This window comes from Cylas formicarius, unplaced genomic scaffold, assembly GCF_029955315.1.
Source record: "Cylas formicarius isolate icCylForm1 unplaced genomic scaffold, icCylForm1.1 PGA_scaffold_4__25_contigs__length_36172078, whole genome shotgun sequence".
Taxonomy (NCBI): domain Eukaryota; kingdom Metazoa; phylum Arthropoda; class Insecta; order Coleoptera; family Brentidae; genus Cylas; species Cylas formicarius.
Genome location: NW_026844334.1, coordinates 16,012,517 through 16,035,952, shown reverse-complemented (window position 1 = coordinate 16,035,952; position 23,436 = coordinate 16,012,517). Strand labels below are relative to the sequence as shown.

General features: G+C 35.1%; 4 protein-coding genes across 13 annotated transcripts; 1 reads left to right on the top strand and 3 right to left on the bottom strand.

The window, feature by feature from the left end:
- Positions 1-2: 2 nt before the first annotated feature.
- On the bottom strand, positions 3-7,066 carry LOC132701373 (ribonuclease 3). The gene is made up of 7 exons (XM_060669220.1): positions 6,704-7,066; positions 5,984-6,651; positions 3,049-4,298; positions 2,290-2,996; positions 1,841-2,163; positions 1,634-1,779; positions 3-1,571 (listed from the first exon to the last, which is right to left on the bottom strand). Exons 1-7 carry the CDS (start codon positions 7,064-7,066, stop codon positions 1,264-1,266), a joined length of 3,765 nt encoding a protein of 1,254 aa, XP_060525203.1. The 3' UTR covers positions 3-1,263.
- Positions 7,067-7,471: 405 nt separating this feature from the next.
- Positions 7,472-10,363, top strand: LOC132701375 (methionine aminopeptidase 1). Its single transcript, XM_060669231.1, has 5 exons — positions 7,472-7,569; positions 7,823-8,024; positions 8,120-8,344; positions 9,344-9,862; positions 9,917-10,363. Exons 2-5 carry the CDS (start codon positions 7,865-7,867, stop codon positions 10,147-10,149), a joined length of 1,137 nt encoding a protein of 378 aa, XP_060525214.1. The 5' UTR covers positions 7,472-7,569; positions 7,823-7,864; the 3' UTR covers positions 10,150-10,363.
- A 1,782-nt stretch (positions 10,364-12,145) lies between these two features.
- On the bottom strand, positions 12,146-19,805 carry LOC132701374 (guanine nucleotide-binding protein G(q) subunit alpha). 9 transcript variants are annotated; one of them, XM_060669223.1, is made up of 11 exons: positions 19,626-19,805; positions 19,174-19,515; positions 17,196-17,380; positions 16,985-17,139; positions 16,636-16,764; positions 15,001-15,129; positions 14,441-14,570; positions 14,236-14,389; positions 14,046-14,153; positions 12,666-12,756; positions 12,146-12,343 (listed from the first exon to the last, which is right to left on the bottom strand). In XM_060669223.1, the coding sequence occupies exons 2-10, from the start codon at positions 19,295-19,297 to the stop codon at positions 12,674-12,676; spliced, it is 1,197 nt and encodes a 398-aa protein (XP_060525206.1). In that variant the 5' UTR covers positions 19,298-19,515; positions 19,626-19,805; the 3' UTR covers positions 12,146-12,343; positions 12,666-12,673. The 9 variants fall into 9 exon arrangements, with proteins under 9 accessions (XP_060525206.1, XP_060525213.1, XP_060525205.1 ...); XM_060669230.1 differs by lacking the exon at positions 15,001-15,129; XM_060669222.1 differs by lacking the exons at positions 12,666-12,756; positions 14,046-14,153 and adding an exon at positions 12,983-13,090 and having other exon boundaries at positions 19,626-19,804.
- Positions 19,806-20,398: 593 nt separating this feature from the next.
- Positions 20,399-22,408, bottom strand: LOC132701376 (acidic leucine-rich nuclear phosphoprotein 32 family member A). 2 transcript variants are annotated; one of them, XM_060669233.1, is made up of 5 exons: positions 22,152-22,408; positions 21,744-21,907; positions 21,360-21,610; positions 21,129-21,305; positions 20,399-21,022 (listed from the first exon to the last, which is right to left on the bottom strand). In XM_060669233.1, the coding sequence occupies exons 1-5, from the start codon at positions 22,197-22,199 to the stop codon at positions 20,979-20,981; spliced, it is 684 nt and encodes a 227-aa protein (XP_060525216.1). In that variant the 5' UTR covers positions 22,200-22,408; the 3' UTR covers positions 20,399-20,978. The 2 variants fall into 2 exon arrangements, with proteins under 2 accessions (XP_060525216.1, XP_060525215.1); XM_060669232.1 differs by having other exon boundaries at positions 20,401-21,022; positions 21,129-21,610.
- Positions 22,409-23,436: the final 1,028 nt, after the last annotated feature.

The window sequence follows — 23,436 nt, the reverse complement described above, 5'->3', positions numbered from 1 at the left end:
GTAAATAGAGACCGGTAAGGTTGTTCTTTTTTCAAAATTTTTCTTTACACTTTTAAAGTAACTCAAATCTGAATTAATATGAGCAGTATGTTAAGCCTTCAAATGCGCCTCAAGACGTCCTCGTTTCATTAATTCGTTGGTCAAGAATTGCTCGCATAAAAGACAAAAAGGTATGTGCTCATCCGTGAACAGCGGGTATGAAACCAAACTTTAAATATTCCTCCAAATATTGACGAATTTTTTTAAACTAAATAAAAATATGATAACATATGTGATATAATGAATTCAATATGACAGAGTAAAGGTATACTAAAAAAAACATATTTATTTAAATTTATATAAAACATTAGCCACATTTTTTCCAATTTTCTGAAAAGTTAAATGTTTCTAAAATTAAAATAAATAGAAATAAAATCAAATACTCACCAATTATATCTATAAATATATTTATTAAATCAACTGATAGACACTCATTCAAATTAACACCAACTGAATGATGTGTGAAACACTACAAAAGTTGAATTGGACCGGTTAGGTGCGGACAACAGTGTTGTTTAGCGACTTTTAAAACATCCGGGGTTCCCTACGGCAAGCGACTCATTCTGCGGTAAATCACCGACGAAGTTTACTTGACGACTCTAATCACCCACTTGATATGTTAGTAACGTCAAACGAAATTATATCTAATAATTATTTACAGCAATTTTTTATGATTTTGCATTACCTTTAAATAGCCCCTAGCGAAAGTATTAAAGTTGTGTCAAGTGTATTCTGAAACGCAATAGGCACAACCACAGCCATCCCGGTGTGGATTGGGTGAACGCTGTTCTTGAGTATTCTCGCTGAGCAATCTTGGATATTGGCATTACCCTTTTTATCCCGATACTACTAAGTGAATGTTTTCGAGTATTGTGCGAGGAGTACTAGTAAAAGATCTTTAGGTATTGTCGTAACTGTCCATTTTGGGTTAATGCTCATAAATAAAGTGAACGACGCGTCATCCCCTTGCGTTAAACAAATTAAATGCTTAATGAAAACGTATATATCATTTGTAGTCGTTTAATGTCATGAAAGTCATAAAAAAACTAGCAGAAGATCTATTTTGATTTGCCTTTGATTTGTTTGACAAAACTAAATAAATGTGACAAATCGTATATATTTTCCATTAATTTGGTTTATAGGCTCAGTAAAGACTGAAAATGTCTTTTTTCACTACTGACTTATTTTTACTGAACATAAACTTCACTGCTTACTGTAAATCGGTTACTTTTTGCTTCCTTTACCGCTGCTGCTGCTGCTGCTACTACTAATACTTCTCGATCTCGACGTTTTCTTCTTTGGCGTGGACGAGTGTTGATTCGAATCTAACCTATCCCCACGGCTTCTACTTCTTTTTGACCTCGAGGTACTTCGAGATCTCGAACGACTTTTAAACCGATTCCGCGAGTAGCTCTCTGGAGATTTCCTTCTTAGGCTGTCGAAGCTTCGAGATTTTGATCGCCCCCCTTTTTTCTGCTTTTTCATACTCTTGGCGATCACCCGCTTTTGGTGGTCTAGTTGGGGGAACAAGTCTAAAACAAAATGACATTAACGCAGTATCTGCCAATTATTCAAACTTTGCGCTGTCACTTACGGTGTGATATTTCCAAAGCCTTCTTCGCCGCGTTCATTTCCGCTTGCTGGATACTGTGACCCATCGCGCTTGCCAATCTCCTACCCCTGAAATATACGGCAACCGTGTAGACCCGAGTGTTAGTGGGACCTTTGCATTCTATAACCCTAAAATTGAAGAAAGCATTGTTCATTATAAGACTGCGCACTAAAATAAGACAACAATTACTTATAAACGGGAATATCTGGTTCACCCCCGTCCATGGTTCGTAGAGTAAGGCAACACTGCTGCAATTTAGACTTGGGATCATTCCAATCTTGGTTCATTATGAAGTCTTGCAACCTCGGGAACAGAGTCACTTGGCAAAACACCTCGCAATATTCCATTCCCTTGTCCACGTAAAGAGCGCCGATAAAAGCTTCCAATAGATCGGCCCTGTCTTTAGTTTTTAATTCTGGCTTTGGGTTGTTATAGATGGCATATTGGGCCATGCCCAAGTCGTCGCACACAACAGCCTGTGTTCTGTTGTTTACCAGAGAACTCCTCAACAACTGAAACGCACAAATATCTAAATGATATTTGAACTTGATTGTATGTATACACAAAACACGCTTTACAAACTAAACAAATACCGACACTGATTCAAATCACTTCCTAGTTTACACCTAAATACTTACTGACAAATGACCTTCATGGTGTTCGGGAAAATACTTGTACAAGTACTCGGATGCGATTAACTGAAGTACAGTGTCTCCTAGAAATTCTAATCTTTGATTCGAGCCCATCGTAAGGTTCGTGTAACCCACGCTGCGATCGGTAAAAGCTCTAGCTAGCAAGCGGATGTGATTAAACTCTACGTTGATGGCTTTTTCAAAGCCAGTTAATTTTTGAAGAATTTCGAATTTTTCAATCCAATGTCGGTCGCCGTGAGGCTCCTGTTCTTGCAACGGGTGTAGCGGCAACCCTTTCCATACTTTTAGTAGTTCGGGCTCGTCTTGGTACAAAGTGTTAGAAAACACTTTATCCGCCACGTCGATGCCGCCATCCAAAAAGAGGGCACCCATAAGGGCCTCGAAGCAGTTCGCCATGGCGTGTTTTAACTCGAGATCGTGACACAAATCAGATCCATGAGCGTAGAGCATGAATTGATCTAGATTCAGTATTTTAGCTAACAGAGCTAAATGCTGATTTTGAACAATAGCGGCCCTATATGTAGCCAACCCACCTTCCTCGAGGTCAGGAAATGAAAAAAATAGGTGAATAGAAGACAAAAATTCGACAACTGCATCTCCCAAGAACTCGAGGCGTTCGTTGTGCGTTATGTTGGATTCGGTCTCTTGCTGTCGGCCGAATCTTGACATTATGTTTATAAGAGTATTTATACCTAGAATAAAAATACAGAAATAAGACTTGAGACTAAAGTGTATATATTTTACCTCTTTTTCTAGTATTCATATAATGAATTCTCCTATCTCCATACTCTGGCTGTCTAATACCACAGTTGGTCAAGCTATTTCTTGCGTGATCTGGGTTTGTACCGAAATTTTGTCTGTATGATGGGTGCGTTAAAGCAATTTGTAACAATCCACGATTTTTAAACTTGTATTCTATCGACTCTTCCAATACATTGAGAGCATTATGAAATCTCAAGTGACATATGAGAACAGGAATGAGCATAGCGTGCTGCACAATATCGCACATAATCCCGGTCCTGTAAAAACCTTCCGCGGAAACAGCTATGGTGACATCCCGTTTCATCTTGCCCTGGGTGCGTATCTCTTGAAGCTTGCCCTCTTTTGCTTCTAGTTTGCGTTTGTCTTCGAAAGTCGGCTTGGACATATTCGCTATAAGATGTCGATACTTTACATATTCCCTCCACGCTTTTTGATATTCTGGATTGCCAGCGTAGCTTAACTGAGGTGGTCGAATACCGAAATGGACGATTTCCGGGAACTTGTAGTCTCCCTCCTTTTGAAGATCGATATTTCTATCTAGTTGGTCCACACGTACTGAACTGGGCTTCTTGCCCGGGTAAGTAACCACCATTCCCTTGATTTCGTCAGCAAAATGTTGCCACTCATACTGGGACATCTTGACCATGGTTTTTAGATCATTTTTTTGTATCAATGGTACTGAACAGTTTAACAAATATTGGAGCACCACCTCCATGCAAAGAATTTCCTTGCCGTTTTCGTTGAGTTCTCTAACGAATCTGGGCATGTAGTGGAACTGAGAACAGTATTCGCTATCTTTAGGGGTGGTTAAATCTAAATCGATCAACTCCAACACTTCACGGAATAAATACTCTGTAAACATATCTAATTCGCAGACAGTAAAGTTATCTGGGATTTTTTCTTCTAAATACATGATGGTGTACTCTATGTTGAATCTGATTACTTTGCAGTGGGGTAATTGAACAAGCGGCGCATGTGAGAATATTGAAAATCCTTCAAATATAAACTCGTGTTCGTCATGTTGTATTATGGTGGGAGCCTTAATAAGGAAATTTGTCGGAGGCGATATTATGATCCTGTAATGATAAAGTCGGTCGGCGTTATTGCTATGAGGGTTGCACTTGGAAATATTTTTTTCGCCAGGATAAATCCCATGTCTTATACCCGATTTCTTCGACTTAAAGGAGCACCGACATAATGGACCATCGTTCATTTCTCCTGGATCGTTATACCTACGAGTGGTTTAAAAAGTGTCTTTTTTACATTTTAAAAGATATGATCGAGACAATATAGATAACATTATATGGGTTGTGAAGTGAAGTGAAGTTTGATCTTGATTATATTAATCCTTGTTGAAGTGAATAACACAAGTACGTAGTATTCTCCTCATCAGTCGAATCTCACGATTTAAAACGAAATGAACGAAAAGTATCGAAACAAGTACCTTTTCTAGCAGCTGGCTGGAGAAGATGTGCCATAAAATGGCGTTTTATTAATAATAAACAGACAGTGAGTCGATGATCTTCTTAAAACTCGTCCTATTCAAATAAAAAAGAAGCGCCCTACCAGTACAAGTATCCCCGTCTAAATTAGAAAAGGGTCAAATCAAAGTTATATGAAGCCTATCTTTTTTAATTCTATTAGGAACCTCTCTAATAATTCAACAATCATTTTAAGTAATATTGCTAACTCCAATGCTAGGCAAAATCTGGATCCTCTAACCCATTGCTAAGGCTAGAAAAACTACAGTGAATCTGTTTTTAAAGCCTTAATATATGGTAAGACAATAGGAGGATTCCTCCCAAACTTATATTTGGACATTGAAAGTATTAAATTGGTTCTAAAATTTGGTGAAAGAATTCAAGGAACCAAATGAAGCTTCTCTATTAAATTCAATTGTAAGAAATTAAAAAACCTGCGAATAGTACAGTCGATAATGGATGCTAAACATATTTCCAAATTATCCTGACGAAAACTTCAAGATCTTTGTAAGCTTGGAAAACAATAGGTTTACTGTCTAGCATGGAAAGGAAAGGATGGAAGCATGATGAGGGGACCAGAGTGGGACAACCAAAATTAAAGAAAATCTGGCTTTAAAGCTGAACATAAAAACATCTTAACCATAATCTCTTCTCTAGACTGTCGAAAGGCCCAAAAATATTTGCTTCTCAAATAATTTGATTTACAGCCTACCGTACTACACTGCAGTCCAGAACGGATGAAGGCAACCCAGAACTTCTGCAAACTCTCAAATGATGCATTCATGTTAATATTTATTCCTATTTTTTACTAACTTTGATTACCGGATGAAAATAATAACGTTCTGTGTCACTCAAATATACAATAAACTGGACATTTAAAAATAATTCATGTTAACAAAGACTCAATACCACGTGTTACAAAAAACACCCATAAATCATAATAAAATATATTTGTTAAAAAACACAACACTTGCAGGTTGTTGCCACTAACTAAAAGTCACATTATGTTATGTAAGTTCTAGCCAACAGACCATTGTCCAAAAAATCTTTTGCGGAAGGAGTACAAATTAGGGTTTTTCACGGTCTTTTTTGGTTGCTTCTAAATCGTGGGAGATTCCCCTCATAAGGAGTATATTACATACTTGTCTTATTTACAAAACAAGGACGTAATATAATTTATATTTCCAAATAAGTCAAATAAAGTTTTATTTTCAATTTTTTTTATACTCAAATAGCGCATTTTTTGAATATTATCTTTTCTCAGCATATGGGAACTTATAGCCAGATAACCTTATATTAAGTGTACATTAAAAAAATAAATATTTTCAATGCGTTAAAGACTACTGCATATTTTTTTAAATTATTGATACTGTATTTTTGCATTTAATGCAAATTAAATTATTATCCCTTTCCATGAAAGGGTCAGCATTACTTACCACATTTCTGGATGCAACCTATCTGGATGCTGTTGTTTTCTTTGCAATTCCTCCATTGAAAAATTTTCCTCATCTGTTAAATTATCTTCTGAGCTCTCTGAATCAGAACTGGTGGACACTTCAGTCCTATGTTTGCACACCCTTGATCTGTTTTTTCGAGGAGGAGGTACATATTTGCTCTTTAACGAGTTTACTTTAAGAGCTCTTGAGACCAGAAGCTCATCAAACTCTAAGCACAACTTAATCAACTTATCAGTGGCCTTGGTGATTTTCAAATTACTTTCATCTTTCTGATAAAATAGTTCTGATGGTGTGGATCTAATCCAAAAATTTTTTTCTTGGTCTAAAAAGTCTATATGTTTGCGGCTAATTTCTTCCAGTTTTTGAGATATTTGCTTTTCTGTATGGCAATAGTTGCGCTTGTATCTGTTAAGTATTTCATCGCGCTCATTTTGCACTTGTCTTGCTGTATCTTTACCTTTGTATTTATCTTTTGGACATTCCCTTTCTCTGGGATTGTTTTTGTTTACGTACCTACTTGTGTCTCTACTTTGAGCGCTATTACGAATTCTACTCACGCTTCGGCTCCGGCTTCTATTCCCTTTTGAATAGGAAGCACTCATGCTGCTACTAGGTTCACCAGATCTCTTCTGATTGTAGCCTGAAGGCTAATAGAAGTTTTATCAGTAACTTCATATAAGCTTTAGTTATTGTACTTACACTATCCCTTATGCTAGCCTTTTTCACGGCCCTGTAGTCATCAAGCTCCTTTTTATAATCATGCCCTCGCACCATGTTGCTAGAACCTTGGTAGTACTGATATTGAGAAGACGATGTCTGAACTGATTGCTGGTATGAATAGTCGTAAGTGCTAGAGGAGGGAGGGAAATTTGGAGGAGGAATTGTGTAAGGACCTACTACAGGAGGAGGATAAGGGGGCACTGGTAGCTGAGGTGATGCTTGTTGCCACTGCATGAAATGTGCCGATTGGTTCTGAGGAGGTGGATAATGGACATAGTTTATATGTGAAGGACCAGAATTAGGGACATGGCATTGCTGCCCATAATACCAATGTTCTTCCATTGGAGGCTCACAGTTTAATGGGGAATTATAGATTATTTATAGGTGCTCTGTTCAATCATTTGAAATTAATAACATTATTATGGTTGTCTATTTTTATATAAAAATAAAGGCAAATTAATGTTTCTGCAATTACTGCTGACACTAGTGAATACAAAAATGTATTACACATTACACAATTACTTATTCACTGTATTCAAAAATTTATGTTCATAGGTAACAGACTATGTTTAGTTATTATTGGAAAGTGTTGCTTCAAAATTTGTTTTTTGGAGTAAGTTAAACGACTCTAACCATTGATAAATACTACTATTATATACGTAACGTTGCAGTAAATTACAATATGCATTTGCTCATTGCAGATTTCCGCAAAATTTTTGTCGTCACAGTTTAGACAGAAATTTCCATAACCTTAAAACTTTCACATAACACATTAAAGCTACATCAAACAGCATTGATACGAGATCTCAGTAAAACAGCAACGAATCCAGCCACAAAATATTAAGGTCTAGAGAAATTTTTTTAATGTCTCTATGTTTAAAATATCCACGAAATTCGTTTACAGGTCTTCCTGTCCCAGACATACACTTTTAAGGGCGTATTCAGTCGATAGCATGGATTGGCGACACCTTCAATTAAATGTAACGCTCCATTCAATTGACGTTTCGAAATTGTTCCGTAACTCTTAACACCGCTGAATGCGCCCATCTTAGACGAGTTTATCGCATTCAACAAATGAGTTCTGTTTTACCATTTTAGTTTTCTGTGGTAATTCTATTTGACTGATTTTGGTTTAATAAAATGACTTCCGTTCAAAAATGTGAATCTCCAGGGTGCACCCAAAATGCGAATTTACGATGTCCTACATGTATTAAATTGGGGATCGCGGGTTCGTTTTTCTGTTCTCAGGACTGCTTTAAAAACAATTGGAAGTCGCACAAAATTGTCCACTCATTAGCCAGTAAGTAGGGTTAGGTATGTATGTGAGAATACGTTTGATTTAGGCAAAAGTTGTTTGAGAATCTTCGTGATTGAGGAATCGGTTTTCATTTTCAGGAGGACAAGGTGCAAATGATTCTCGTGATACCGGGTTATATAACCCCTGGCCTAATTATAACTTTACCGGAAAATTGAGGCCTTTTCCTCAAAGCGCTAAACGGGTGGTCCCTCTCAACATAGACAGGCCAGATTATGCGGATCATCCACAGGGTTTTCCACTAAGTGAGCAAGCAGTAAAAGGATCTGGACACATCAAAGTGTTAGATGATGAAGAAATTGAAGGTATTTACATAAATACACATGTGGCTCGAAATAATTTTCAAAACTTGTTTTGGATATAAATTCTGAGATGTTTTCATGTGAGGTTTCCAATCGTTTTAAATTCTGTGTTTTGTTTTCTGTCCCTCCGTAAGTTTTTGAATAAAATGGATCCAAAAGTATTAGGGACTTTTTCCACCTCTAAAGAAATTGGATCCTTGTCACTTTATTGGTTAAGAACTGGTTAGAATCTAATTTCTTTGAAGTTATTTTCAATCGACAATTTTAATTTTTGCACATTCTTCTTTATTGCTATCAAAATGTTAGATTAAGTCTTGTTTCTTTGGTTATTTAAATATAAAAAAATGCGTTTATCGCAATGGAAAATGTATTTGATGAATTTTTAAGATGCAAAAGAGCACTTGGAGTGAATCACAATCACACACTTAGGACAGAACATGTTATAACATGTTCCTGATAACAACCTAATGGTGTCACACCTGCACTACTTTGCCATTGCCAAGCTGTACTCGCTTTCCAATATTTTGCATTTAAAAAAAATCAAAAAGGAAATTACATATGTTACAACTGTCTGCTACAACAATTCACCTTCAAACCATTGACTCAAATATGTAACAACCATACAAACAACTTTGGTATGACGAAATACAAACTACAATGAAATAAAATCAAATCTGTATTTTTTAATTCATAACCCACAATATTTGCTATTTCAAAAGTGAATAACTTTTAGATATGATCTAGAACAATCCCATTTTTTCCCCAATTGAATTGGGCTGGAAATAGAACTTGATTGAACTTTAATGGGGACTGAAATTGATTTGAGTCACATGTATATCTAGTAATAGTATCATGTTAAGGGTGCCATTAGACATGATGTGGAACGTTACATCTCCTATGGGTCATTTAATAGTAGTAGTAATATATTTTTAAAATTAAAATGTCCTCAAAAAATACAATTTTAAAATTTCTTTTGTTATTATTCTACTGTTTAATTTTTAGGAGTTAAAGTAGCCTGCAAATTAGGTAGAGAGGTCTTAGATGAAGCGGCAAGAGTTTGTGATGTTGGAGTAACTACAGATGAAATTGATCGTATAGTACATGAAGCATGTATAGAAAGAGACTGCTATCCATCACCACTGAACTATTACGAGTTCCCCAAGTCATGTTGCACATCAGTCAATGAGGTTATCTGCCATGGGATACCAGACACTAGACCTCTTGAAGATGGAGATATTTGTAATGTTGACATCACTGTATATCACAATGGTTTCCATGGAGATTTAAATGAAACATTTTTTGTTGGTAATGTTGGTGACAAAGTTAAGGACCTAGTCAAGGTTACCTATGAGTGCCTCTCCAAGGCTATAGAAATAGTAAAACCTGGTGAAAAATATAGAGAAATTGGAAATGTCATCCAGAAACATGCTCAAACTCATGGCTACTCAGTAGTTAAGAGTTATTGCGGTCATGGTATTCATAGACTGTTTCATACTGCCCCCAATGTACCTCATTATGCGAGTAAGTTAGGAATTTCTAATTGATATGCGGTGCCTTAGAACACTGTGTTTGTAGAAAACCGAGCTATTGGAGTGATGAAACCTGGTCATTGCTTCACCATTGAACCAATGATTTCAATGGGAACGTGGCGAGATGAAATGTGGCCTGATAAATGGACCGCTGTTACAGTGGATGGACAGTACTCCGCCCAATTTGAGCAGACGTTGCTAGTCAATGAGACAGGCTGCGAGATATTGACTCGTAGACGAGAAAAGAATGGTCAGCCTCACTTTATGGACAAGCTGTGATTTGTTACACTTAATCATGAAATGTTGACATTTACAGATCCATATGAAATATAAAAACTGTTTTATTTGCAATTGAATATCAATATGGTAAGAGGAGGTACAATCCTCAGCTGATTATATCATTTCACAAGTTTTCGTCAATCTACATCAACCATTTTTTTTTCATATCTCTTTGTATGTGAATAAAAAAAATCCCTGTATTTTTATTATTTACATTCTTCCACAGAAATAATACCTGTAGGGTTTGTTATAACTAAAAGGCTATTTTCTTCAAATGGATGTTTGTAATTTTGAACAAACTGCAGTCAGCATTGCCTGACTTTTTTATTATTGAAGCTACAAGGCCTGTTAAATTAACAACGTTGTAATATTTTTCCCCTGATTAGAGTGGTTGTGAGGGTGAAGCTATTCATAACATGGAATCAATTAGATGAAAAATATACAGCGTGTAAAATTTGTTGAGATATTTTTCTATTACAACCACTATAATAAATCGAAAAATACAACTTCGCTAATATAACCGACCTAAAGACTTCAATAATAAAGAAGTCAGTGTTTTTTTACACAACAGAAATAATTGTGAAAGGAATAATTAAATGTGCAAAAAAAATTCAGTCACCATTATTTTTGGAAATTGATTAAGTTAGCTACACTAGAGGAGGAATTGCTCCCAGTAATCGGTTTTTATGACTGGTTAGGTTTGCTTAACGTATAAAATTCCTTGCATCCCTTTATTAGTAATAAATATTTGGACGCTGATGAGGACGCAATTGGCGGGAATAAAAATCAGAACCATTAAAAACAGAAAAATATACTCATAAATTATATTTACATTTCAAGGTAATTGGCGGCTTGCCTCAAAAGTATGCTTGCCTTAAATGAACAACTGACTCTTTACACTTCCATTTTTACACATTTTACGAAACTGAACTGCTACAATTGTCGACTAAACCTCCCGATATTTATAGAACGCCATGGAATTCCATGTCTAGAAAACTCCTCTACAACCTTTTCAAGCATATAGTTTAACAATCTCTAATTTCCAATGCTGAACGTAAAGGATTCTCGCTCGGCAAGGAAAATGTAGGAATGTTAAAAAGCGATTGAAACTCTTTTTATTATGCGTTCATGTACACTAAGAGAAAAAAAAGACTGTGAAACAGATACCAACTGAAAAGGTTCCGTTCGCGAATTAAAACGAAAATTTAAAAATTACCAACAAATATAAACAAGATGATCTAACCGTCTTTTAGTTTTTATCTCTACACGTACAAAACGCAGCGGTGGAATTTGTCGAGTGTCCTCTTTCGGCGTGGATAATAGTATTCTTGAGGCACATATTCACTAGAACATCAATTCATGAGATTCGTGTAAATATTTCGAATAAATAAGAAGAGAGATTGATTCTCAACAGTGTTACGAGCGAGACCCACTCAATCCCAAACCAAAACAAACATCGCTGTGAAGCCTTAATTAACGCGAATTTAATTATTGGACCCTAATAGCTACGATAATAATTCCACCTGCATTTATTGCAAACATTTCTTTATAGCAGCCTTTAGTGCAACACACAAATAAATAAAAAAAATATATAATATATATATCATATAGAACAATCAAGAAAACTGATTGCTAAAAATTAATAACAGCCTCATAAAAAAACTGCGATATATATATAAAATTAGCCCATCAGGAACTTTTGCAGTACAGTGTTTTACAGAATGACTAAAAATTCACTTTTTTGTTTTCTTTACCGATCTTAGTTTTCTTACTGGCTACGGTTCTACATACTATAACAATACTATTTATAATAAATGAAAAGTCACGTGGCATGCTTGACGCACTGTTAGAAAACACTTTGGCTTAAATCCATCGACTTTTATTACCATTTTTTCTCTTTTACTTGGTATAAAAAATGGCACACTAAGCTAAGCGCACACTTGGACACAAATACTTTTTTTGTTACTCGATAGTTATTAAAAAACATCACAAATAGTTCTTTTTTCTCATTTAATATTTATATTATATTTATATATTTACGCTTATTCTCTGCAAATGGTAAGATGTCCATAACGGATCACAATATTTTTTCTTTTTTGGTAAAACGAGTTCTAAACCAGGTTGTACTCCTTTAGGTTGGACTGTAATATTGTATCTTTCACGGCGGCGAATACAAATTTGATGTTCTCCGTGTCTGAAAACATTGTAAAATCAATATCCTCCAGCTGTAAAATTAAATTAAATTATCCAAATTGATTCCGACAGCGAAAAAAATGCTAAAGTCTAATATACCGATGGAGACGAAATCATTAAGAAACTAAAACTAATAGAAAACTTTGGAGCCATCGATAAACGACACGCGTGTCTTGAAGGCGCGGTAAACAACTAAATCTAGTACTTTATAACTTGATACGCAGTAGTTTATGTATCGCTCCATACCTATAACTGAGATGAAGATGGAGATGACGGATTAAAACATTGTGTATGATTTTTTGATGACTGATGTAAATATTTACCTTCACATTTAAGCTAAATTAAATTCTTTAAGAGCAGTTTGCATGATTGTGTCTTTGACAGCACAAAACACGAGTTTTATGTTTTCAGTATCTGTGCGTCCATTAACCAAACGAAAAAATATCCGCCGTCCATCGTATAAGGCATGCAGATTATAAAAAAATTAAAATTATTAAATTATGTTGAAGTTGCATTTTTTAAAGAAAGAAACAAAAGCAAAATCAACAAGTATGCATGCAATGGGGTAAATTCACAAAAAAAACGGTGCAAATTTTAAACTAACTATAAAATTATAAACTACAATAGAACAATATAATACCTGTAGCACAAGTAAAATGTGAGTATATGATTTTTTCACTATCCGGGTTTAGGTCTACAAACATCCTTAGGATAAATTCTCTAGCTGCAATTGCGTCTCTCTGGGGACCTAAGCAAAATTATGTTAGCACAGCATCTAGCAACTACATTTTCTTAAACTTTTGTAAAAGCACAATTTATTGCTTCAGTTAGCCATGGAACAGATAGATCAAGTGTATAAGCACCTATACACGGCCACCAGCAGGCCCTTATTCCATTTATTCTTGAATTTTCAGTAACAAACTCCATATAAGGGATATTCGTTTTTTTCTGAGAAAAAAGGATTTTAATATAGGTCTCAAAAATGAATTTTATTTATTTTGCCAATCTGCGAGAACTTCATTTAGCAATTATATTTATATTATTATTATTATATTATATGAGCGTAAAATATTTAATCTCTCATTGAACTCGGGTGTCTTTATTGGGACATTGTAGATATAAGTAGAGCTACTTATACAAGGTTCCATGGCCAGCTAGGTTATTTATATAAGAAGACATCCATAAATTATGTCACATATCAGGAACGACCGAGGGAGTCCACAAGGTAGAATAAAATATAATAAGTCTTATATCACTAAAGAAAAACTAAAAATTTTACAAAATCACAACAAATAAAACTGCTTTTTACAAAACTTCCGGATTCCTCCTGCGTCGGTTTTTGCCTAGTCGAAATTGCTGACGTTTCGCCAATCCTCATGTTGGCTTCTTCAGAGCTTGACTGAAACTGAAACTGTTTCAGTCAAGCTCTGAAAAAGCCAACAGGATGATTGGCGAAACGTCAGCAATTGCGACGCAGGAGGAATCCAGAAGTTTTGTAAAAAGCATTAGAGTAGTCTGTGGAAGTTTCTTTGAAAAATTAACAAATAAAACTAATCAACAAGGTTATGAGAAATCGTTAAATTAGTGTGACACAATTTACGTACGGCTCCCCTAAAATCACAGTGGAGATAACAAAGAGGTGTCTTCAATTCCTATGTAGCTGCTAGCTGGAAAAATAAAGAATACATAGATCTGGGGGAGACCTGTGGCTGTAGTAAAATGTGAATAACACTGGCGTTCTGGATCAGGATTTTCTTTCAGGTACACCTTAAGGATATATTCTCGAGCGGTAATGTGATCCTGTTTCGGACCTTTAACCAACAACAAATTAAAAAATATATATATATGCGGCAAAACACTGAAATAAAATTTTATAAAATCGCCCCAGCTTACCGTCATATTCTGGAAAATAATCTACGAGATGTGAGTACATGATCTTCTCTTCTAGAAGATCCTTCTTGTTTAAAAACAGGATTACAGAAGAATGCTGAAACCATGGGTAAGTAATGATCGTTTTGAACAGGGCTTTGGACTCTTCCATACGATTCTGTAAAGGCGCTGTTTAAAAATTGCAAAAGTAAACTGATATGTGGTTCACCTCATTTTCCGACTCGAAGAGAATCTGATCGTATTCACTTAAAGCTACTAGAAATATAATGGAAGTGACGTTTTCAAAACAATGGATCCATTTCCTTCTTTCTGATCGCTGGCCTCCGACGTCGACCATCCTGCGGATGCAAAACAAGAACTGACGTTCATAACTACATACTTCCGTTTGGTAGACAAGCTGTCTAATTAGAATTTCACAATTAAAGCCAAACAAACGATCATGAAACCCATTTCTACATATAGAATACACTGTAAATGGTAATTGTAATTAAAAATGTGAATCCAGGGAAACATTTTAGGCATCTCAAAGTCATCAAAAGGACGTAAAAAATGAGTTAAGTGAAAATGGTGGGCAGAAGGCAGAAGGGAATCAATTTTAATTTTATGTTCATATTGGTAACTTAAATGTTGCTGATAAAGAAAATAAGCAAACATTGATTATACTAATAATTGTAAGGGAAACCACCCAATGATATGCAAATGTTCTAATGTATACCTCTCTCCCGTGTGATATGATTCAAAAATACAAACCTGCGCCGCTAACCATACCTAAAAATAATGCTGTCGAGATCAAACGGGTATTCGATGATGCCCGTGGTCGGCGCCCTCGCCCTTAGAATGTCCTGTTCAGTGGGCAGATAATCTGAAGCACGGATCCGCTCTAGGTCGCTAAGATAGCTGCAACCAACACAACAGAGCATGCAACATGCAGCGTAAACGAAATTGTCTAGAGTGCTACCGGCAAGAACTCTACTCTACCTTAGCGATATAAATTATCTGAACGGGATATGTAAATTCGAAAATGCTTTGGAAGAAAAATGTCAATATAAAAAAAGCTACACTGCCAGAAATTATAGCAATGAACTTTTGTTTTCTGTTACCAAAACGATTGGTTATAGAAAAAAATATCTATAAGCCTTGGTTCTTGCTACATTTATTATGGTCGCTGCACACGGACGGTGAATTCGCCGGGATTCTGGTATTTCGCGCCCTGTTGATAAAGAGGTATCGAACGTGATGCAGTTTACCAGAAGGCTTTCGACTTCAAATCTTGAAATTACACAATACGAGGCTTCATTTAAAATAGATAACCCTCATGAAGACATGACCGAGGTAATGTGAAAGATATTAATTTTATCCTCATTCTTAAAACCACAAATTTCATTTATTTCAATTAAAACTTACAACTATGTCACCTTTAGTAGTTTCACTTGAAACCTATTGGATCCTTGGAGTCTATTTATTTTGAATTTTTAAAATTAATTTGGAATCTATTGGGGGTTTTGCAAACCATATTTTTTTAAATTGTTTGCACCCCCTAAATATCGACGCTTTATAGATATTTCCAAATTTTTCTGGCAAACAGTAAAAGTAATGTTTCGAGCATCGCGTTACATTTTACCCCAATGAGATGACTCACCAGTTCTGCTTGTGCTGGATTCTTAAAATGATCCGAATAAATTACAGGTTTATATTGATTGATGATATAGGTATAATTTTAATGATTGACGAAATATATTAATTTCATTACTCTTGAATCAATGTCAAATTTTGTATTGGGAATTAATTAATGTTAATGTAACTTAATGCAAACAATTCCGATGAACAACCATTGGGAAAAATATACTAACCAATTAACTTGTCTTACATTTTGTGGGATATTTTTTAGTTGCATTTCAAAATATCAGATTATCAAATTCTAAGCTTCAATTTTTTTTATTGCATATAATTTTATTCTTTACCAGCAGGCAGATTCACAGTCCCCGGTGCAGTAGTATTTGGTAAAATTTTGCTTTCGACGTAAAAAATATTCTAGTTATTTATAACTTATTCTATCGTAGTCTTGAAAACATAACACACTATTTCTAAATTTGGTGTATAAATCTCAAGGTCAACCTAGTGGGAAAAAATTGAGGTAAAAGTTCAGTGTTCTGCAGTTGAATCCCAGTCGGATAACTATAAAACCTTTCTCCTGTTCCATCTCTCTTGTTATGTGTCGATGACAGATTATTGCGTGAAAATTAAAAAACGAGTGCCCATTTAATTCCAAAAACAAAAACGTGCTGGTTACCCCGCACTGGGAAAATTAAAAAAGACGAGACCGACAAGCGCATGCTGTCCACTAAAGTCTTGCGTGCCGCAAACGGTCCAAAAAAATTTTTTTTATCGGTTTCGGTACAATACCTAAATCTGATTTCATCAAGATCAAATGGGTACTCGATGATACCCGTGGTTGGGACCCTGACTCGAAGTATATCTTGCTCAGTCGGTAAATAATCGAGCGCTGCCACCCGATCTATCTCCATTAAATAGCTAAAAGATGGTAACTCTCATTGTCCTTCACTTTTTATTGCCAAGATCAAAAATTGGGCCCATTTGACACTCCAAATATCTAACATACTGAATGCACGACAGTTCGACCATATAGGCATATTACTTACACATTAAATATTGTAGTAAGAATAAATAATAAATATCACAATAAAAATCATTTAATGGTGTAGGTGAATGAAATCATATAGGCGACACTTACTATTTTGCAGAATCTGTTAGCTGATACTCTCTTCGTCTATCATAGCACTCCTGGATACCAGCATCATTCCACAAATCCTTTATGGCATCGACATAGGGTGGCTCGAATGTCGTCACTGTCTCATAATCAATGCCCTTAATTAACTCCGCCTTTTCCTGGAAATGATGCGCAGTGAGTTTTATTTTTATAAGAACTTACTTGCAAAAGTCACCTGGCTAGAAGAACCTGCATACTGAATTTTTAAGAGATCCATTGCTTTGATCATACTCTGCATAGCCATGAAAATGTTCTGGTAAACGAGTTTAATGAACCCTCTTTTATCATCATCTGAATAACCTGCCCCATGAATAATACGCATCTGCTTGATGAAAGTAGATTTGCCTGATTCTCCTGTACCTATTATAAACAAAACGCTTCCTTTGGTATCTTATGTCCAAAACACAATAAAAATTATAAATTTAATGGACATCAAACAAATAAATTTATTTGTTTTGCTTTTTTCGCAAATTATTCTGTTATCAGGTACAATTACAGCAAGGGAATGAAATGAAAAATATCGAACATCACATATTTATAAAACATCATCTGTGAAAAATAGCATAATTGTGATCCACTGCTCCTCACTAATGAAAGATTTTATAATATCACTTTAGATAAGTGCAGTATATAATAATAATAAAGTGCTTTTATTTTTTTTACGTACATATATACAAAATATAATGAGAGTACCAAGGTGGCGATGTTCGTAAATGCGCTCTTTTACAGTTCATTAAAAAAGAGATGTATCTCAACAAATATTAAAATTAGTAGACGCGACATTGAAAATACAGAAATACAATAATCTAATACAGATAGAAAATGAAAACCTTCAATCAAACAGTACATACAACAAAGAAAAAGAAAAGAAGAACGACACTGCGGAAATATTTTAGATTCTAAACATTTTCTTAAACACTTTAACGGCATTTAGCTAAAAGCTCTTTCAAAAAGAGGTAGATTGAATATTTAGATAGACTTAAGAGATCGCAATGGCGAGTAAAGCACCCATGGATGGAGCCAGATTTAATGGTTCTAGGGTACCAAAAACCAACGATTTTGTCTTGCTATTTATTCATTAATCGATTGAAGATTATGCGATCAACGTTAACCCAGGAAAAAGAATAATATAATTGTTGACCATCTGCAAACAGATGGCAATTACAGAAGTTTAAAAAAGCTGCAAAATATTATTATAATAATAACATACTTTATTTGCTTTTCCACACTACATAATGTTCAGCATCCTCCCATGTACATAATGTAGATCAATTAAACATGACAAAAAATGAAATGAAAATATGCTGTATAAATCGAAAAAATTAGAGCGCCCAAGATACTACCTAAGGGAACTCCCTATCAGGTGCTTCCAAGTCGGAGTAGGTGCCATTAAAGTGAATCTTCTTGCATGTATTTGAGCTTTAAATATACAATTAATAGCAACAAATGCTCTATTGAAGTCTTGTATCAGAAGCTAAGGGCAGTGGTATTATGGGAAAAGAGTATTTTATGAATATTCATAAGAACAAAATATTTTGAGTTATTACCCACTAAATGCAACTTTTTGATAAAAAAGGGAGAACCCATAAATTAAAAAAAAAGAAGTGAAAAAATCTCAAAAAGCAACACTGACCATAAAAGAAATAGGGCTAGCAAGCCCCTGAGATTTGGCATCAGCATTCCAGAAGATTTTTCCACCTGATGCCAAAAAGTTGCAAATTTAATTACTAAGATGACAAAATCAACTTTTTCTAAGCACACTCGGGCTTTCAGAACAATTCAGGACAATTGTATAACAAATCCAACAATAGGGGAGCTCAGATAACTAGGTCTACTCATCACATTCTCAGGTATATATATTTGTCACCATAGATAAACTAAAATCCACCATATTTACTAATATAATCATATAATTTAATTATGCAGTTTGCAGTGTATCATAAGGCTTCATTGAATATGCCAACATTTGTGTTCTATATTCGTTTATAGTCACTTATCCAGTAAAATTACAAATTCAATATAAAATATGAGTCCCGTCCATACTGAATTCGAGGCAACTTTAATTGTGTATTGCTTACCTGAATAATATTTGAACAAGTTACTCGAGAAAATCAAAACCAAGAATTGTGCAACAATTTAAATTAACTACCTACCAAGCAGGAGCAGTTTGAGTTCGCGTCTAGCATCACGTTTGTCACGACGTAGCTGTTTTTCGATTTCAGCATTAATTCTTTTCTGTTCCCGAGCCTCATCTGACTGGCAGCACTGCATGGTCATACTCTTGTAGAGGGGGCCACTGTGTGTCTGCTATCATCCACGCCGATTTCCGAACCGAAACGCACACACACGTACTACAGGCAGACACTTTTCCAAACGGGCATCACAGTTGATTGCTGCTGGGTGTGGTGACTGACATGCTCTTATAGCCTCATCACGTCTACTTTATATATAATCCCATTAGGATAACCAGATTGCCGAAGCCTCATGTGCAATAACTGCAAAACAGATTAAAAGACTGGGTACAAGGGGGAAACAAACCAATCGGCATTCGGTTGTGGAATCTTTTCAATAAGGGCTTTCGTTTACGTTCAAGCGATTGACTTACGCGATCTATTCCTAAGACGAGAACTTAATATGTACATCGTTTATGGAAAAATCTATCACTAATAGTGGATCATCGCATCCACGCTCGAACGAAAAATACCCATTTCACGAAAAAGTAATAAACCGCCTCTTGTCAATATGGCGTTTCCCTGTTTCTCGGTTTCCGCGAAAGCGCAAGTCAGGAAGTAAGTGAACGATTTTTGCCGCTTTCATTTAAACTTTATTCTTTAAAATATTTCTATTCGACTAAAATTCTTGCTGTATTATTTCGATATGCCTTTGGTCGATAAATTGAAGAATATTTTTTTAAATATTTGATGTTTTTATTCAAAAATCTTAAACAAAAGTGTTTGATTTAGATATTTTTGAAACGGAGACAGGTTTTTTATGGTCTTTGCTCTAAAATAGCGTAAACGTACGTAAGACTTGGGGAGTAAAGCATTGTAAAAATGTTTTCAATTTAATTTTTTTCGGTGCTTTCTACATTAATTAAAAATTCGCGAAAAATCCCGAAAGGTTAAAAACACATCATGGAGGATGAAGCGAAAATTGAAAATCTTCAGGGAAATTTCATGTAATCCTCTTTGACACACTTTTTTTACAGTTATCGCTCACGCACTATTATTAATTCTCCCAATGAGAATCTGTCAAAGAAATCAGGCGTTATCTTTTGGTTTTGCAGTCTAAGGTATAGAATCCAAACATCAAAATTAAAAACTTATTTCAATTTTTCACCCAGTTGTTGACCAAGGACAATAAAAACATAAGGATTACTACTATATAAATTAACCATTTTTAATAACTGGAATGTCTTAACATTAATTTTTATTTTAAAATGAACTACAAGCCGACTTAAGAAATATAAATTTGATTTAAACACCCTCAACATCTTTCGTTTCCATTCATATATTATTATTGAACTGATATAATCATCTAGCTTAGTAACCCTATTCGCTAAACAAACAACTTGGCTTAGAAACAACTGCGATAAAAAACTTACAATTGACGGGAGAGGGGTTAACCTGCCATTCAAATAATTGTAATAGTTATATAAACACTGCTAAAATATGACACATATTACAAAAATTATGATCCCTTGAGTTTCCTCGTCAACCGATTTTCTCACAGAGAAAATACAATTAATTGTGTTCTATTTTTCCTGCAGAGCTGCTACTGCTGTTACTTTTGTGAGTTAAATTTTTATTTAATTTTTGTATTTTCGAAATATGAAACCACAGCCAGGGAAACGCTAGAAAACGTATTGGAGCCATTTCGTTCACTTTTATTTGTTTTTAAAATTTCTGGATTAATAATAACTGTTCATTTTTGTCTCAGTCTGAACTCGCTCAAACTTTTAGTTTTTATCATCTTCGTGTTTTCGCTTCTCGCCCCGTGATACTGGAAAAAAAAATTACCTGGGTTAAAATCAGAATCCCCTAGTCAAAAAATCAAAGAAAAAAAACTATATTTAAAAAAAAAATGAATAAGTGCTATAAAAAATTACCATTGGGTGTTGGAGCGTCGTCAGAATCCTCTTCATAGAACTCCTCCTCTTCAATTGCCTCATCATCATCATCCTCCTCTTCCTCTTCTTCCTCATAGTCTTCTTCATCAGACATATCATCTATATTTTCAGAATAGACTGCTCCAAGATGGACACTATCATCCAAATCCTCATCCTCTGAAAATTCCTCACTGTCATTATTTCCATTTACTTCAATTACATCTTCCTCGCCATCAGTATCTTCTGCCTCTTGGTCATCAGCATCATATCCATCAAGGTACTTCAAACTTGAGATCATTTTGAAGATTTTCTCTCGGTAGTTCTCTATGGTAGTGGCCTCATTGTTAAATAAATCCAGGCTTTTTAGGTGATTAAATGTTTTTAATGGTTCCAGAGCATCCAGGTCCTTGATTTTGTTGCCACTCAGGTTAAGGTGAGTTAGTTTTGGGCTTGTGTCTAACACTTCTAATCCACCAGATATTCTATAGAAAAATTTACAATAAAGAATAATTTAACCAAATATCTGTACGCACTCATTCATGTACATGGCTTAAATGCTCTCACAAATACGCCATGAAACAGAACTGAAACTGAAGTCACTACTATTTTCCTTACCTGTTGTCACTTAGTTCCAATTTTCGTAAGTTAGGAAGCCTGGGGAACCCTTTAAGTGAAGTGAGGCCCACATTGATGAGTGAAAGACTACGCAAATTGACAAACTCATCTGTAATTCCAACAATATTTGTGCTCCTGCAGTTGTCCAGATTAAGTTCTTTGATCTAGGGAAAAATTCAATATGTTCAAATCTGTTCAATAAACTCAAACCAGGTTCTACGAATTTACAAGACCGAAACACCACTCCCCGTAAAAAATATGTTTGTTAAATTAACTCCCCTATTCTTGTCATTCATTGTCCTGTGATTATAGGATACCCACTTTTTTAAACAAAATATGGTAATTCAAATATCCCGCATTTACTGAGATGTAATACTCTAATTAACAGTTTAACATTAAGTTACTTACCTCTGCCGGATTATGCCCTCGTTTTTCTAACTCGACACGCTTCTCCATTTTAAAGCTTCGTACACGAAGGCGACGAATGGAACGCAATTAATAACGTGCACCGTCAATCCCTCTACGAAAACAACCTATCCACAATGAAAACGGTAGAATTCGACCCTACTAAAACTTATAATCGTTTATAAACGCGAAAATACCCTGTTTTTATTTTTTCATTTAAGAACGAAGTCATGAAAACGACGGCAAGACAATCCAAACAATCTAACTAGAGAATAAAAAGCGGTATTGCTCCGAATGTGTTTCTATCTTTCTTACGATTTGTTGATTGGAGAAGGATCGACCATATCTGGTGTTGCACCCCAACAGTAACGAATGTGTTGATGGGTGGCGGGAGAAACGGCAACCAATGGCGATTCGCAAAAAGAAAGGTCTGTTCGAAAATTCATACGTGCGAGTTTGCAAAAAGAGGACACGCTTCGATTGTAGTATTATTGGCGCCAGATTTCAAACTAATATTTAGAAGAAAGAGACAATCAAACAAATAGTAAATCTATTTTGGTAGTTTTTTTAAACAGCATTGCCATAGTACATAAAATATTAATTTAATGAATCATAAATTGGGTTTGCAACAGTCGTTAAAATGCGTTTATAATTTTTGTTTTTCTTTTCCATATTTTGGCTCTGAAAGTTGTATATTCTATAGATTTCTAACTCCTAACATATATTACTATTCCTCTCATGCTCTTATTATTTAAACTTTAGCGCAAATCTGCGCAAGATGATGCACAGGTTATGATTTTAGCAAGGGCAGTGAGTGGTGCTTTATTTTGACGGACTGCTCCCGGTCTCTGGTCTCTATGCCAAACCATTTAAACCGCGTATTTGAACCATGTAGCTACCAATTAAATCGAATATAAAGGTCGTAAATACACATATACAGGTTGGGCAAAATTAGATACTTGTAAAGAGATAAAACACCTTTCTTCCCTATACGAAAACTGATTTCCGTGCTTGGTGCGCTGAAATAACTTTTTTTTGCTATGAAAATTTTGAGAAGGTTAAGTTCTTTTCAGTTATTCAAAATTGTACATGGTGACGATTTTCCTGTTGATTAAGCTATTAGCTTTAAAAATATAAGTTTTTATATCTTTAAATTCTATGCAAAAATGTGTTTCGGAAATGTTTTCATAGATATTGAAAATTTTTTTTTCAAAAAAGCACATGCGAATCCAACAGACTGTCACGCCTACTAAGGAACAGACCAATGACTGTGTAGCTAAATTTAAAA